The sequence below is a fragment of the Trachypithecus francoisi genome, unplaced genomic scaffold (genome assembly GCF_009764315.1).
Source record: "Trachypithecus francoisi isolate TF-2019V2 unplaced genomic scaffold, Tfra_2.0 Lachesis_group8, whole genome shotgun sequence".
NCBI lineage: Eukaryota > Metazoa > Chordata > Mammalia > Primates > Cercopithecidae > Trachypithecus > Trachypithecus francoisi.
The window spans coordinates 42,590,696-42,605,046 of NW_022681473.1; the positions used below are offsets into that span (position 1 = coordinate 42,590,696).

The window sequence follows — 14,351 nt, forward strand, 5'->3', positions numbered from 1 at the left end:
CTTGTTTAAATTTGTATTCTTACTTCAAGGTCACATATCTTCAATTAAGTAATGGATTAAGGCACAAAACAAAGTATTTAATGGATAGCCATATCAACTTGTACAATACATCCTATGAAACAAGTGCTTTTAAACTTCGTTGAATTATGCACTCCTTTGAAAATATAATGAATAGTATGAATTAAAATCTGATTTTAAAAAATCTCCCTAAGGAAAAAAAAATGTTCACGAGTACATATATGTCTTGCAATTTAGGGCATTCATGGATCCAAAACCCATCCATGGCTTTTGAACCACAAAAAGTGTCCCTATGATAAGTGACATTTAATAACATTCTACAAGCCTAGTAATTTGTTCTGATGAGAACATTTCAAAATGGGAATGAATCAGGGCAAATTTAGAATCAGTCAGATACTGTTCTACCACATGACTTCATTAATATTTCAGATTCTCATGGCAATGTCCAAAGATAATTTTAATCACTGACAATATCAGTTGAGATCCAGCTTTCCTTTATTTTTCCTTTCCCATTATTAAAAAGTGCCTCTTAAAAAGAAGACTGTTGGGATATTTTGAAATAGTTACAAGGTGAATATCAAGAGTATTTTAGACTTAGGATTACATATTTTATTTCAATGTGGAGGCTTAATTGCCTTTAATTCTGGGGAAATGAGGACTGAGATATGCTGCTACAGCAGCTAACTGCTGATATTTCATCAAGGAATTGAATAGTCACATTAGCACCACCATCCCCTTTCAGCTTTCTTCCCCCATTCAATCTTGAAGAGGCAGAATCAGGAAAATGACCAAGAAGGCAATAGCAAAGAGAGATAGGTGCTGCCTAACTCTTTTCTCTTCATCAACTTTTAATCAAGAGAATTTAATATTTTTTCATAATAAAGGACATAGATTTACCAAATGACAAAGTTCCTGTCAGCAATGTGGTTGCTTTTTAAAACAAGAAATAGCAATCTAAGAAAAATAACAGAGATGAAGTGTTTTCTAATCCTCTCAGAATACAATGAATGGATTCTTAAGAGAAGAAAATAAGTAAGTAAACATAGAAATGAATTTAGTGATTGATCTCATTGTCTGCAACCACTTTTCTTTTAGCCTATGCACATTTCATTTAACTCTATTGCATAGAAATATAACATACCATAGACATAAAACACTGAAGACCAGCCAGTGTACTGCACAAGAATGCCAGCTAAAGGCATTGCAATCACAGCGCCAGCATAGGAACCTAAAGTGTAAGGAAGAATGGGAGAAAGGTGAATGAAATCAGTAGAAATTATTTATTTCATCTCACATACCTTGGTTTTTTCACAAAGACACTTGTACACTCAGATATACGGGCCTCACACTCAGACAAATTCCCACCACCACCAAACATATAAATGTCTACATACGTATACAGAAACACGGGATTACACAAGCGGATATCACCTACCTCCTACCCAAGACACGACAGATATTTAAAAATAATAATGGAGCCATCTGACTGGCATGTGTCCTGCATGTCTGTGTGCTGAACTTGGGACAGAGTGTGCCAATACTAACCAGACACCTGAAATCTATTCTTGCCACCTCAAGCACGTATCTTCTTGTAGCAAATTCATGCAGTTTCAGGTTTGTGTAGTTTTTTCTGACTTCATTTTAATTGATTTTTTCTGCCAGAGGTCTCTTTATTAGAATCTATGATTGAGGGCATATTGCTTCAGTTCTCAATGCATGGCCAGAAGATATCATCAAGGTAAGTTATCATGTTTCTCCACTACGACAAATTTGTTTTCTTTGCTGTCCCATAAAACAGTTTAAAACATGCTGACAATTCTCGTGATAATAGGTAGCATTCATTAGCTTTTCTAGTGAATACCACCTGATTTACATCCCTTTGAAATTTACATAGTGGGTTATTAAAAAAAAGGGGGGGGTCTTAGACATATAGGCAGAAATGGCAATATTTGTGCCCTGGGATTTAGACCCAAATGCATGCAAATTCAACCTCTATAGGCAATAATACTGCTAATCTTATGGCTTAAAGATACAGCAAAATCACAGCAGCCTTAATTTCCTATTATTAGGATTATTTACAGCAGTTCTAATATCTGATTTGGAAAGGGAATTGCTTTCTTTCTTACTGCTCTGGTAGAAAGAGTAAAACATGCATTCTGCAGGCATAAAATGACCTTAAATTACACCGATTGTCTTAAAACGTTTTAAAAGTTAACAACGAACAAAAACTAGCTTCAGGTTACCAGAAAGAGCTCTACACTTTAAAAGTCGGGATTGAAGCTTTAATACATGTTCATTAATTCTACTTCCCAAAATAGTAGTAAGGTCAGTTATGATCCCAAAAATAAAAGTTCTAATGAATGGGAAATTATAGCAACAGTGCTTAGGAGAATACTTAAAGATCATATTAATTTAATTAATTTAAATTATAATAGTTATTTTCTATAGGCATTTTATTCACTGTAATTCAAACATATAACTGTATCGAATAAAAATTCTGAGAAACTGTTAGATTTTAACCCCAGGCAGAATTCAAAGTAAATTTAATATTTATTCATAAAAATAAATACATAGTCTAATTATGTTTTTATCTCTGTAAACGTGCTTAAAATTTGTATTTTTATATCTTTGTGTCTAGGTAGAATAAAAAGAAAACTCTGAGGTTCTCAAAAAAATGTACTGCAGTATAAGAGTATTATAAAAACCACTCATGAATATATTTGAAATCCTAGATGAAATGGATCAATTCCTAGAAAAATACAAACACAAGAATAAATAGAAGATTTAAGCAAAACAATAAAACTAAAGAAATGGAAATGGTGGTCAAAAACCTTACCACTCACAGATGTGCACACAAAACCCAGATGGTTTTACAGGTGAGTTTACCAAATTGTCAATTCTTATTCAAGTTGTTCCTAAACTTTTACCCACCACAGCTGCATCTGCACACAGTACTCACCACAGAAAGAAGTGGTTGCCAGTCTACTCCTCTCTAGAGGTGGGGCCCATTTGCTCCATATCCCATGACATGCTGGGTAGGTAACACCCTGTGATGGAGGAAGATATACATCACTGTCACCGTTTAGCAACAAGAGTCTTTTTAGTATCTTGTTCAAATCCTCCCTGCCCTTCAGGCTTCTTTCCACCTCAATTTTTTTTTTCTGATTAAGGTAAAAGAAAAGACTGTATATTAATCAATTTATCTGCAATTCTGAACAGTTTGAAAAAATTCAGGAGATCATTTTGTAGGGCATTAAATTCAGTAACTCCCAAATATAAATATCTATACAGAGAAAAGTGAAGTTTAGATCCTTGGGGCTCACACTTCCTGAAAGCAGTGTCTAACATTTAAGACCTTAAAATAGTTAGTTTTTTCCTATTGTTTTGAACCTATCCTTTTTTTTTACTTTTGGAGGGAGAGAGGGTTTTTTGGTTTTTATTTTTATTTTTTTAAGTTCTGGGGTACATGTGCAGGGTGTGCAGGTTTGTTACATAGATAAATGTGTGTCATGGTGGTTTACTGGACCTAGCAACCCATCACCTAGGTGTTAAGCCCAGCACTCATTAGCTCTTTTCCCTAATGCTCTCCCTACTCTGCCCTTCCCCGATAGGCTGCAGTATGTGTCGTTCTCCTCCCTGTGTCCATGTGTTCTCATTGTTCAGCTCCCACTTATAAGTGAGAACATGCAGTGTTTCGTTTTCTGTTCCTACATTAGTTTGCTGACGCTAATGGCTTCCACCTCCACCTGTGTCTCTGCAAAGGACATGATCTCATTCCCTTTTATGGTTCTATAGTATGAGAAAGGGTTTGTTTGTTTTTGTTTGTTTGTTTGTTTCATTTTATTTTGTTTTGCTTTTATGTGCCTTAATAGTTTACATTATTTATCTATTTCCATTATACTCCATGGAAAGAGAAAGGGAAATTGGTAAGCCAAACTTGAGTTTTTAAGTAGAATTCTTTCGAAGTCTGCAGACTGATGGAGCAAGATTTGATCATTAGAATTAGCTGCCCCAAAAATACATTCAATGAAATATTTAAGTGAAAACTCATATCATGATTCAGGAACTTACTTAGCATAAAACTCCCAAGATACTAATTCGTAGTTATCACCAGCAAAGGACAAACTCTAAAATTCTTGTCATGACACATTAACAAAAGTCCCTGTTTTTTAAGTCAAATAGGCATTAAAATATTTCTTTAATCCCACTCAATTCTAGAAAGAAGGAGGTAAGTAGTGACATTCATAGCTTCATATCATTTATGGACAAAATATCTGATTGTCTAACATTTTCAGTGTTTCATTTTTTATTTTAACTCTATATAGATACAACCTAATACAATATATTTATTTATAGATGAAGACAAACATAAACTGGTGGTTCTCAACTACATGCCAATCTTAAAAAGACTTCACCCTGAAGTTACATACCTCAACAAGTCCCTGCAGTATTCTAACAAAGATGACACATCCATAATGCACTCTGGCTGCTGATGGAATTAGCATATTCAGGGTAGAGGTAAGAAGTATGGCAGCTCCGAAAACCCTGAAATAGAAAAGATGGGAACACTGTTTAAATGATTCAGCATCTTACATACACATATATAAATTTCTCAGGTGAAATTAAACATTTAAAGTAATAAAAAAGTGTCAATAATTTTAAGGTGGATTGTTTTTTCTAATATGTGTTCTGGACTTGACTGGCTAGCCATTGTAAATACACATATGGGCCATCTAGAAATTCTACATTTGATGCACCAAAATATAAAAGAAGGAGCCAATACGTTTACTATTAGTAAGAAGCCAAGAAATATACTATTATTTTCTTTATAGACTTAATTTAAATTGTAAATATTTAATAAATCAGTATATGTTTTGGACTCTATTTCAGTCTACAATGTAAACTGCTTAAGCGTAAGAGCTTGTTTTTCACATCCATTGTATCCTTGACACTCAGCACAGTGCCTGACACATAGCTGGTAATAATTGAAGAGTTACTGGAAATAACGAATGCATAAACAAAGTTATTCCTCACATTATGCAACTATTTGTAGCTTTCCTAAAAGCTGTACATACATAGAAATTTTATAAACGAACTCGTATTTTAAATGTCCCAAGAAGTTTCCTGATTAAATCCCTTAGCACATGTTCTCGAAATAATGCAAATAATTATACTTAGTATACCTTTCTCAGGTTTCTCATTTTTTTTCTTCTGTTTGAAACACATCTAGAGCAGCACACATACAATCATTCAAGAAAAAAATGCTAGAAACATCATGCCAAAGCTTGCATCCATCTATAAGTAAAAATTCCATTCCTTCGCAAAAAAAAAAAAAAAAAAGCAAAACAAAAAAACCAAAAAAACTTCTGATCAGATGCAGTGACTCACGGCTGTAAACCCAGCACTTTGGGAGGTCGAGGCAAGCGGATCACGAGGTCAGGATCTCGAGACCAGTCTGGCCAACATAGTGAAATCCCATCTCTACTACACAAAATACAAATAATTAGCTGGGTGTGGTGGTGTGCACCTGTAATCCCAGCTACTCTGGAGGCTGAGGCAGGAGAATCGTGTGAATCCAGAAATCAGAGGTTGCAATGAGCCAAGATCACACCATTGCACTCTAGCCCGGGCCACAGTGTGAGACTCTGTCTCAACAACAACAACAACAACAACAACAACAAACACTTCTATAATGTTTATACCAAGTAAGAAAAGTATTCCTTTAGCTGGGTTACTTTATAACTATTTTCTTGCAAAGATATAAAGATGTTTTGGGACATGCTAACTCCAGTGAGCTAATCTATGTATTTTAGGCAAATTTTATCAAGTGAAACATGAGCCTTACATTCAGTCAATGTTGGTTGCCTCATAGAAGCTCTAATCTTTCTTCTGGGCACTTTTAAGGGTTACTGTTAAAGACCTGGATTTCTGAAAAGGACCGTCTATGATTATTATTAATCTGCTACAGAAAGATGAGAAATGACATCACAAACGGCAGTGAATTAAAACAACTCCTTTTCTACTGATCATATACTAGTCAAATAATTTTGTGTAAAAATGTATGTAACCTGTACCCGCCTTCCCTTAGTGGCTTCTCTCCTCTGAGATAAATGGTCACTCATGAAGTGAATATTCTGCTCCATTCTTCCACTGTGCTGTTTGCCCAAAATAGATGTCCTTTTGTTTTAAGCCAAAGATAATTTTACCTGCTAAGGTTTGAGGAAAATCTTTTATCCAGGTTTATCTAATATGTGTGTGTTATTTTATTATAATTGTTTTAGAGTTATGATGCATAAATTTGATTTTCTATGAATGTAACATTCTATCCTCACTTTCCCTTTTTGAAGGGTTTGTAAATACGATTGTCTTGTGATAAGCTGGTGAGAGATGAATATTACCCATTTTTTAGCTTAGTTTCTTAACCTCTTTATGATTGAAATTTGGGCCTAGATAACCCTTTGTTGTGGAGTGCTGTCCTGTGAACTGCATGATGATTAGCACCATCTCTGGCATTTATTCAGTGGGTGCCAGTAGCACATACCCCTCCTGTAAGTTATGGCAACCAAAAATGTCTCCAGTAATTGTCAAAAGTTCCCTGTGAGAAAAATCACCCCCTTAGTAAAGCTGAATCAAGTATAAGCTATTCATTGAATGTACTCTATAGTCAGAGCTAAATTTAATGAGTGCTTATTCGACTTGCTAGATACCACATTAACACTTCACATGCCATAAACTCCACAAGCACCTAACAACCCAGCAACATGGATATTATTCATATACCAATGTTATAGATGGAAAAACTAAGCCTAAGATAAGTTAAATTTACTAGGTCAGATTATTAGCTGGTTTTAAATAGAGAAAACCTGTTTCAGATACAGTTCTGTTTTATTTAAAACCCAGTGAGTTTTGTCACTAGGATTTATACCTGATTATGCAGATATTAGGTAGTTAGTAATATACGTCAGCATTCTAACTGTGAATCTAAATAATAATCTTCACAAAGCCACTTGATATCACACTATTATTTCTGAAATAAAATGCTGATAGGTTACTTTCAATGTTTACTTTTCATTCTTGCACTGAATAATATTTGTTATTATATAATATCATGTCATAATTGAAATGGTTTTAATTTTAAGTTCCTTAATTTCTACATAGTCTCACTCTGTCACCCAGGCTGGAGTGCAATGGCATTAACTTTGCTCACTGTAACTTCTGTCTCCTGAGTTTAGGGAATTCTCATGCCTCAGCCTCCTAAGTAGCTGGGACTACAGGCCCATGCCACCACGCCTGGCTAATTCTTTGTATCTTTTAGTAGAGACTGCGTTTTGCCATGTTGACAAGGCTGGTCTTGAAGTCCTGACCTCAAGTAATCCACCCACTTCAGCCTCCAAAAGTGCTGAGATTAGAGGTGTGAACCACCGTGCCTGGCCTCTTAATTTCTTTGTCTATCCTTTTTTCATTATTAGTGGCCACTGCACCTCAAAATCCATTGATTTTCTTGTAACTAGTTATGAATCCATCAAACTTTACAAACCTCATCTTTTTATTAATTCTATATAACTGTTATCCTAATTAATATCTAAGTAATTAAAATTCTGATTGTCAAAACTCTTGCCCTAAATGGAAAGCCTTTACACTTTGTCTTGCCATACAACCAAAATTAAAGCAGTCTCCCCATTTAATATTCATTCATGCGTTCACACTTCAAACTTCTGTGAGACTATATTCAGAGGAGAGTATTGTGTGGAGGAGAAGGTAAGATTTACAGGTCACTTACTGGAATTTCTCCATTTATATTGACTCATTTAATCCTCACAACAACTCTCTGAGTTGTTAGACTTTCCTCTCATTTTAAGAATAAGGAAATTGAAACAAAGTGTGGCCAAGTTAAAAAGCAAGTAGTAGAGCTCAGATTTAAATCCACGGCTCTCTAACATGAAAATCTGTGCTCTTTCATTCACATGATGTCAGCAGGCACTTAGAAAAAGAAGATAATGGACCTCAGTGTAGTAGGAGAGGGAAAGAGAGACAAGTAGTCCAGGGAAAATGTATGCCAAGGGCCACAACATAAGTACAGATAGAAAACAACAGAGACAAACATTCGTCTCAGCTGAGTTGACCAAGTCACAAACCTTTGGTAGGGAAACTTTGAAAGATTAATATAAAAAAGAAGAAAGACTTTCCAAAAACAAGGAATGGCTCAGCAAAGCTTCACAAATGGAAGAGGTTAGCTTATGTACCAGAAACTAAGGAAGTATTGAAAATGGGTGAACATAGTGGCTCAGGTACTTAGGAGAAGGAAGAACATCTACAGTGGGATGCTGGATGAGGAGACTTTGAGGAAGTTTAAGTAGTCCAAGAAGGTGAAGGGTGAAATCCATCAGTCTGTGACATCTTAGAGATGATTGAGTTTGGGGTGACCACAGAGGGTGACAATTATGCCACTAAAGTGAGGTAAATGTGAAGCTTACTAGGATTGAGGGGAGAGGGATCCAAAAGCTAGGAAGCAAGCGGTGGTTAACATCCATGTAAGTTCAGGCAAGATGAGGGCATGCCGAGGAGCAAGGGGTCAAAGTCACTGATAGTAGGAGAGGGTGGACAAAGCTGACAGAACGCTACAGTAATTTTTTTAGGACCCCAGCTTTGTCGCTTAATAATTATGTAACTGGTAAGTTGTTTAACTTCCCTAAATTTCTGCTTCCTTGTCTTGAAAAAGGACATCACTAGGTAATGGTTCAGAGCATGGATTCTTGAGTCAGACTGCCTGGGTTCACAGTTCATCTGACACTTATTACTTGAGTGACCTTGAGCACTTCATGTAACTTTCTGTGCCTCATTTCTCATCTAAACAATGGGAATATTAACAGAACCTCTGAGTTATTAGAAGTAAAACAACCACAAGAATGGCTGGCACACTCTAAGCATTTAAAGAATGTTAGAACTTGCACTATAATAATACTAATGTATTATATCTCTTAAGATTGCTATAAGGCTAAATAGAATTATGTACCTGAAGGACTTAGTCTGATGCTTGACACATGAAAATAAATTCATAACTATGAGCCAGTCAGGTAGAGACAGTAATTGTCAATGGTTATTGAATTGCTAGTGTGGATATCACTTCTAGATTCTTATTTTTACTGAACAACAATATTAGAAAGCTCTTACTGCTATCCTTACTTCACAGATGGTGTAACCATGTCTGAGTGAGATAAAATAACTTGCCAAGGTCATACAGGTAGTAAGTAGAGAATTATGGTTGACATTACTTCCCTGTTGTAGATCCTGGATATCTAATCACTAAGATCTACTTATTGTAATAGCAGCAGAATGAGTACTGGCATTAACAATGCCAACAGCAATATACAAAATAACATAAACTTTGAAAGATGAAAATGTTATTGAAAGATGGATGGTAGTAGCAGTGGGAAGTGAAAGCAAATTCTACCCCATCTCTCCTATGTTTTGAAGTAAGTAGTAAAATGAAGAGGTTCATTTATGAAAGCTTTGTACTTTCTTAAACAAAGTGTAGGTTTCAATAAAGAAATGAAAGAAGTAGTGGAATTGAATATGTAAAAGAATTTTAAGAAGATAAAATTGCCGGGCGTGGTGGCTAACGTCTGTAATCACAGCATTTTTGGGGGCTGAGGTAGGTGGATTGCCTGAGGTCAGGAGTTCAAGACAAGCGTGACCAACATGGTGAAACCCTGTCTGTACTAAAAACATAAAAATTAGCTGGGCTTGGCAGTGGGCACTTGTAATCTCAGCTACTCGGGAGGCTGAGGCAGGAGAATCACTTGAACCCAGGGGGTGGAGGTTGTAGTGAGCTGAGGTCGCGCCACTGCACTCCAGCCTGGGCAACAAGAGCAAAACTCTGTCTCAAAAAAAAAAAAAAAAAAAAAAAAAAACATTATATATAGAGAGAGTTGTTTAGCACAGTAGTTTCTAGACTTTCACACACATGATAAAAACCTGGGGGCTGTTAAAATACCGTTTGCTAGGTGTCAGAGATTCTGACTCAGTAGACGTGTTTGGGGCCTGAGAATTTGCATTTCTAACCAGATCCCAGGTGATTCTAGTATTGCTTGTCCTGCTTTGGGAATCACTGGCTTAACAGTACCATGCCAGGTATTCCCCCAGGACATCACAAAAGGGGCAAATATGGGGTGAAGACCAGACCTAGAATAAACAAAGCTGGTCAAAGTTGGACATAGTGGAAATAAAGGGCTTACATTTTATTATAGAGGGGAGAGGCAAGGGTAGAATAGGAACACTGCTAAAATGGAAGATGTCCTTTAAAAAACACAAATTGACATTAGATTGTTAGATCAAAAATGAAAATGAAGTTCTCTGTTCTGCTTTTGACCATTCTTATTGACCAAATTGAGCAGCTGCCATATTTTTCTTGGGGACGTTTAAATAGCATGATATAGTATTTGTTAAGAAGACAAGTTTCTTTTTTTATTACACTGTGAAAATCCAAATTAGAACTCCAATTTCTTGCTAAGTATGACTTTGAGCAAGTTGTCATTACTTAAATTCTTCAGCCTCATTTCTCAGTCTGTTTCTTGTTGACATTTAAATAGCATGATATAGTATTAGTTAAGAATGAGAGGGTTTTTTTGTTTGTTACACTGTGAAAATTCTAATTCCAATTTCTTGCTAAGTATAACTTTGGGCAAGTTGTCATCACTTAAATTCTCTTAGCCTCATTTCTTGATCTGTATAATGGAAATGTTTCCATACTTCAAAAAAAGTATCATGAAGATTAAATAAATCAGTTATGAAAGGGGACACTGTCTAGTCCATAATAAATGGCTTGTCAAGGATAACCATTATTATACAGAAATTTCCTAATCTTTAATAGACTTTTCAAAGAATGATTATTCCATATCTTTTTCTCCAGAATGATTTTGCACAGATTAAATAGTGTTAATTCTGTACCCATGAACACATGATTGTTCCATATCAGGCTGAAATTCTAGCCGCTTTCATGAAGTGCAGAAGACATGTAATGGGAATTTTATCTCCCATTTTGAATTCATACAGAATTGATTGAAATGCATCAGCATCTTAGTCTGTGCCTCAATAGTCCATCTAAAGTATCTGATGGGAAATGGCCAGAAAAGAAAATTCAGTCTTCTTTAAATCAATAACCGTCTTAGAATCCTTCCAACTTTATCCTTCAATACTTACCCACACCCTGACCCTCAAAAACACACCTCTTTTTCAACTAGTCTCCTCTCTCAGATATTGCTGAACTACTGTAGATCACTTTTGTAAGACTTAACTCATGAGGTCGTACGTTCCCCAAGCCCTCCCATTATTTTTTCTCTTGGAGAATTGGGTCCAGGTCTCCACTTCTTTAAACCCCTTGACGCTAGCACAATGCTTGTCATATGGCACGTTCTTAGGAATGAGCATCCATTTCTTTTTGTGCAAAGACTCTTAAATGACGGTAATTATAACTTCCTCTCCTGAGGTATATGTAGGTGATAACAGATCTTTCTTCTATGAATATTTATTTCAAGCAATTGACTATTTATTTGTTCTCTAGCTTTTAATGGGGACAGACTGCTGTTCTGGGTATCCTATCAATTCTAGGAAGCTGAGTTATTTTCATAGAATAACTGTAGATTGACAGCTATGGGCTATAATTTAGAGTACTCCTGTAGATAAATCCTCACTTGAGATAGTTGCTGAGTTCAAATACATAGGCCCAGTCTGGCCTCATTCTTACATCTTGCAAAGAACACTGGAATCCCCTGAAACTAGCAGCCATCACATTGTCTTTTACTGCCTGTTCATCACTAGATCCTCATCAGCCTCTGAAACCACTGCCTCTGAAGCTCTGCTTTAAAAATTAAATTAAGAAGTGATGCTTCAAAGGCGATATGGTGTCCTCTTAAAGAACCTCAGCATTATTAATATTTAATATAGTTATATATATTATATTATGCTTGTTTCACAGTCATCATTTTTGTTTGGTCTGATGCTAGAAGTCAGAAGCATTAAATATATTTTCTGTATATTAACAGGCAGAAGGAAATAGATTATATAACAAGAAACATTTAATGTTCATGTGAGTTTTGTTATCCCTAGGATTACTCTTAACTTTGACACTTAAAATTGGGTTTCACAGCACTACCGCCCTGAAAATGATGTTCATCATTAAAACATTTTAAAGTTATTCTCTGATCAAAAGACTTGCCTAGCAATGAAAACCACACAAGTAAATCAATTCTCAAAATTGTTCCACAGGCGAGTTCTTTCCTACTGACCTAGCCCAGCACTAAATAATAGAGTGATTTTTTAAGAAGCTGTAAAATACAATGTTTTTTGAAGAAAACACACAGTAAAGATACTTAATAGGAGAAATGTGTTTAGTAAAGAATGATATAATTTGAAATCAGACATCCTGGGGTCTATAACCCAGCTCTGCCTCATACCTCATAGTGGTATTTGGGAAAACAATTCTGTATTCATTTTTCTCATGAGTAAAAGAAGAATCAGTATGCCTGCTTTCATGGTCATAAACATAGAAATAATAGGCAGTGGGGACTCCAAAAGAGAAGAGTGTGAAAGTGCTGGGGGTGCTGGTGAGGGTCAAAAAATTATCTCTGAGGTATAATTATCTATTTAGGTAATGGGTACCCTAGAAGCCTAAACCTCACCGTTGCACAATCTATCCACATGACAAGCCTATACATGTATCCCTTGAATCTAAAATAATAATAAAAGAAAGAATACCTGCCTTATAGAGTCATGTGAGGGATAAAGATAATGTACATTACAAATGTTGTGATATATATATATACACACACACACTTATTATTTGATTCAATTCTGATTTTACCAGCCTCCTAAAATGTAAAACAAAGGCAATTATGAAGATGATTTTATAATACAATTTATATCTTCTCTCTTTCCACTCTAGAAAAATCATTTTCTGGAAATAAATACATTTTGTAAAATTAAATACTTGTTTATTTTGTTTTTTTAAATTGTAAAAGTAAGTTTTATATAATATCAGGCAGTATATTTATATCATTATTATATATTAAAACAAACTATCAATGAAACACTCTAGCAAATTGCACATTTTTTTTAACAATAAACACAGTAAAACATAGCTTTCTCAGAAGAAATAAAGAAGTCACACATATATATAGCTGAAATTGAAGTTCCAAATAATAAGATGAATCTCAAGCAGTCTGGTATTTCATTTCACTTAAGGTCTTTCTCCTTATAATTGGCATCGAAGGTGCCAGATTGAAAACCAACTCCTGGTGTGAATGTAAGTCAGAGATAGGCCATCAGTAATTGGGCTGGGGAAAAAAAAAGGAAAGAAATGTGCAAACTAATGTGTAAAATAATAATGTTATTATTTCTTAAGAAAATACACAGAAATTGGTGGGTGCTCTTAATTTTTCAAAGAACAGTATTATAGTCTCTGTGACATAAAATAAGGGCCATTTGCTTATTAAAGATGTTTTCAAAATAATAAACCATTTGAAAATCACTTAAATTTGTTGAGTTTTTTTTGTGATTTCCTCTGCAGCAAATAACATTCTCAAATAAATTTGCTGATTATTGTCAGGTTAAAGCCTGATTTCTGTTTTTATTCTACTTGTCACACACACATACACTTTCCTCTTCTTTTACAGTATGAAATAATCACATATCATTATTTTATGCATGTTGATGTTCTTAAATGGCAGGAAGCTCTATATCACTATAGAAACTGCCAAAATCAAGAGGTATAATAGTAATCACGACATAGAAATGTTTGGAAAGGCAAATGCAGCTGCTGAAAACCTGTACCACAAACTGCCTGATGATTAGCATTCAGTATGGCCTATAATGGGTTAGCTTTGAAATTCCTAGTCATATTTTCTCTAACCCACAGCCACAAACACCCTCAACTATCAAGCCCACCCCAAAATGATTTTCCCAGAAGAGGTGAAAGGAGCACTGGTGACTTGTCACTTCTACAGATGATGTTCATTTTCCCTAAATCAATCAGTCCACTTCCATTTGGGCAGTGGATTGTCACTTAACAGGGAACTAGTGTTCCTCACCTCAGGTGTGGAACTAATTCTTTCCTGGAGGGTCTGCAGTAGACTGACTCGGGCTGTTTAATCTATTTAATCTAATCAAATCAGGGCTTGGATGCTTCCCTTTGTCACATCTGATGCCCCCACTCCCATATTAAAAAGGGAATACACAGGCACGAGCCAACCCTCTGAGTCCCTTGATACATCATTAAGTTGTAAAAATGACTTCATCACTCATGACAGAGAGATTAGACAGCCCCAGTGGTAGCATAT

The 14,351-nt window shown here is 35.4% G+C and overlaps 1 protein-coding gene across 1 annotated transcript in view; it reads right to left on the bottom strand.

The window, feature by feature from the left end:
• Positions 1–14,351, bottom strand: part of SLC17A6 (solute carrier family 17 member 6) — a 41,202-nt gene that overhangs the window by 15,245 nt on the left and 11,606 nt on the right. Inside the window, exons 4-6 of the mRNA XM_033206375.1 lie at positions 4,449–4,563; positions 2,978–3,065; positions 1,160–1,246 (exon numbers count right to left, since the gene is read on the bottom strand). Of these exons, the coding sequence (XP_033062266.1) occupies positions 1,160–1,246; positions 2,978–3,065; positions 4,449–4,563 (290 nt within the window). The remainder of the gene's footprint in view (positions 1–1,159; positions 1,247–2,977; positions 3,066–4,448; positions 4,564–14,351) is intronic.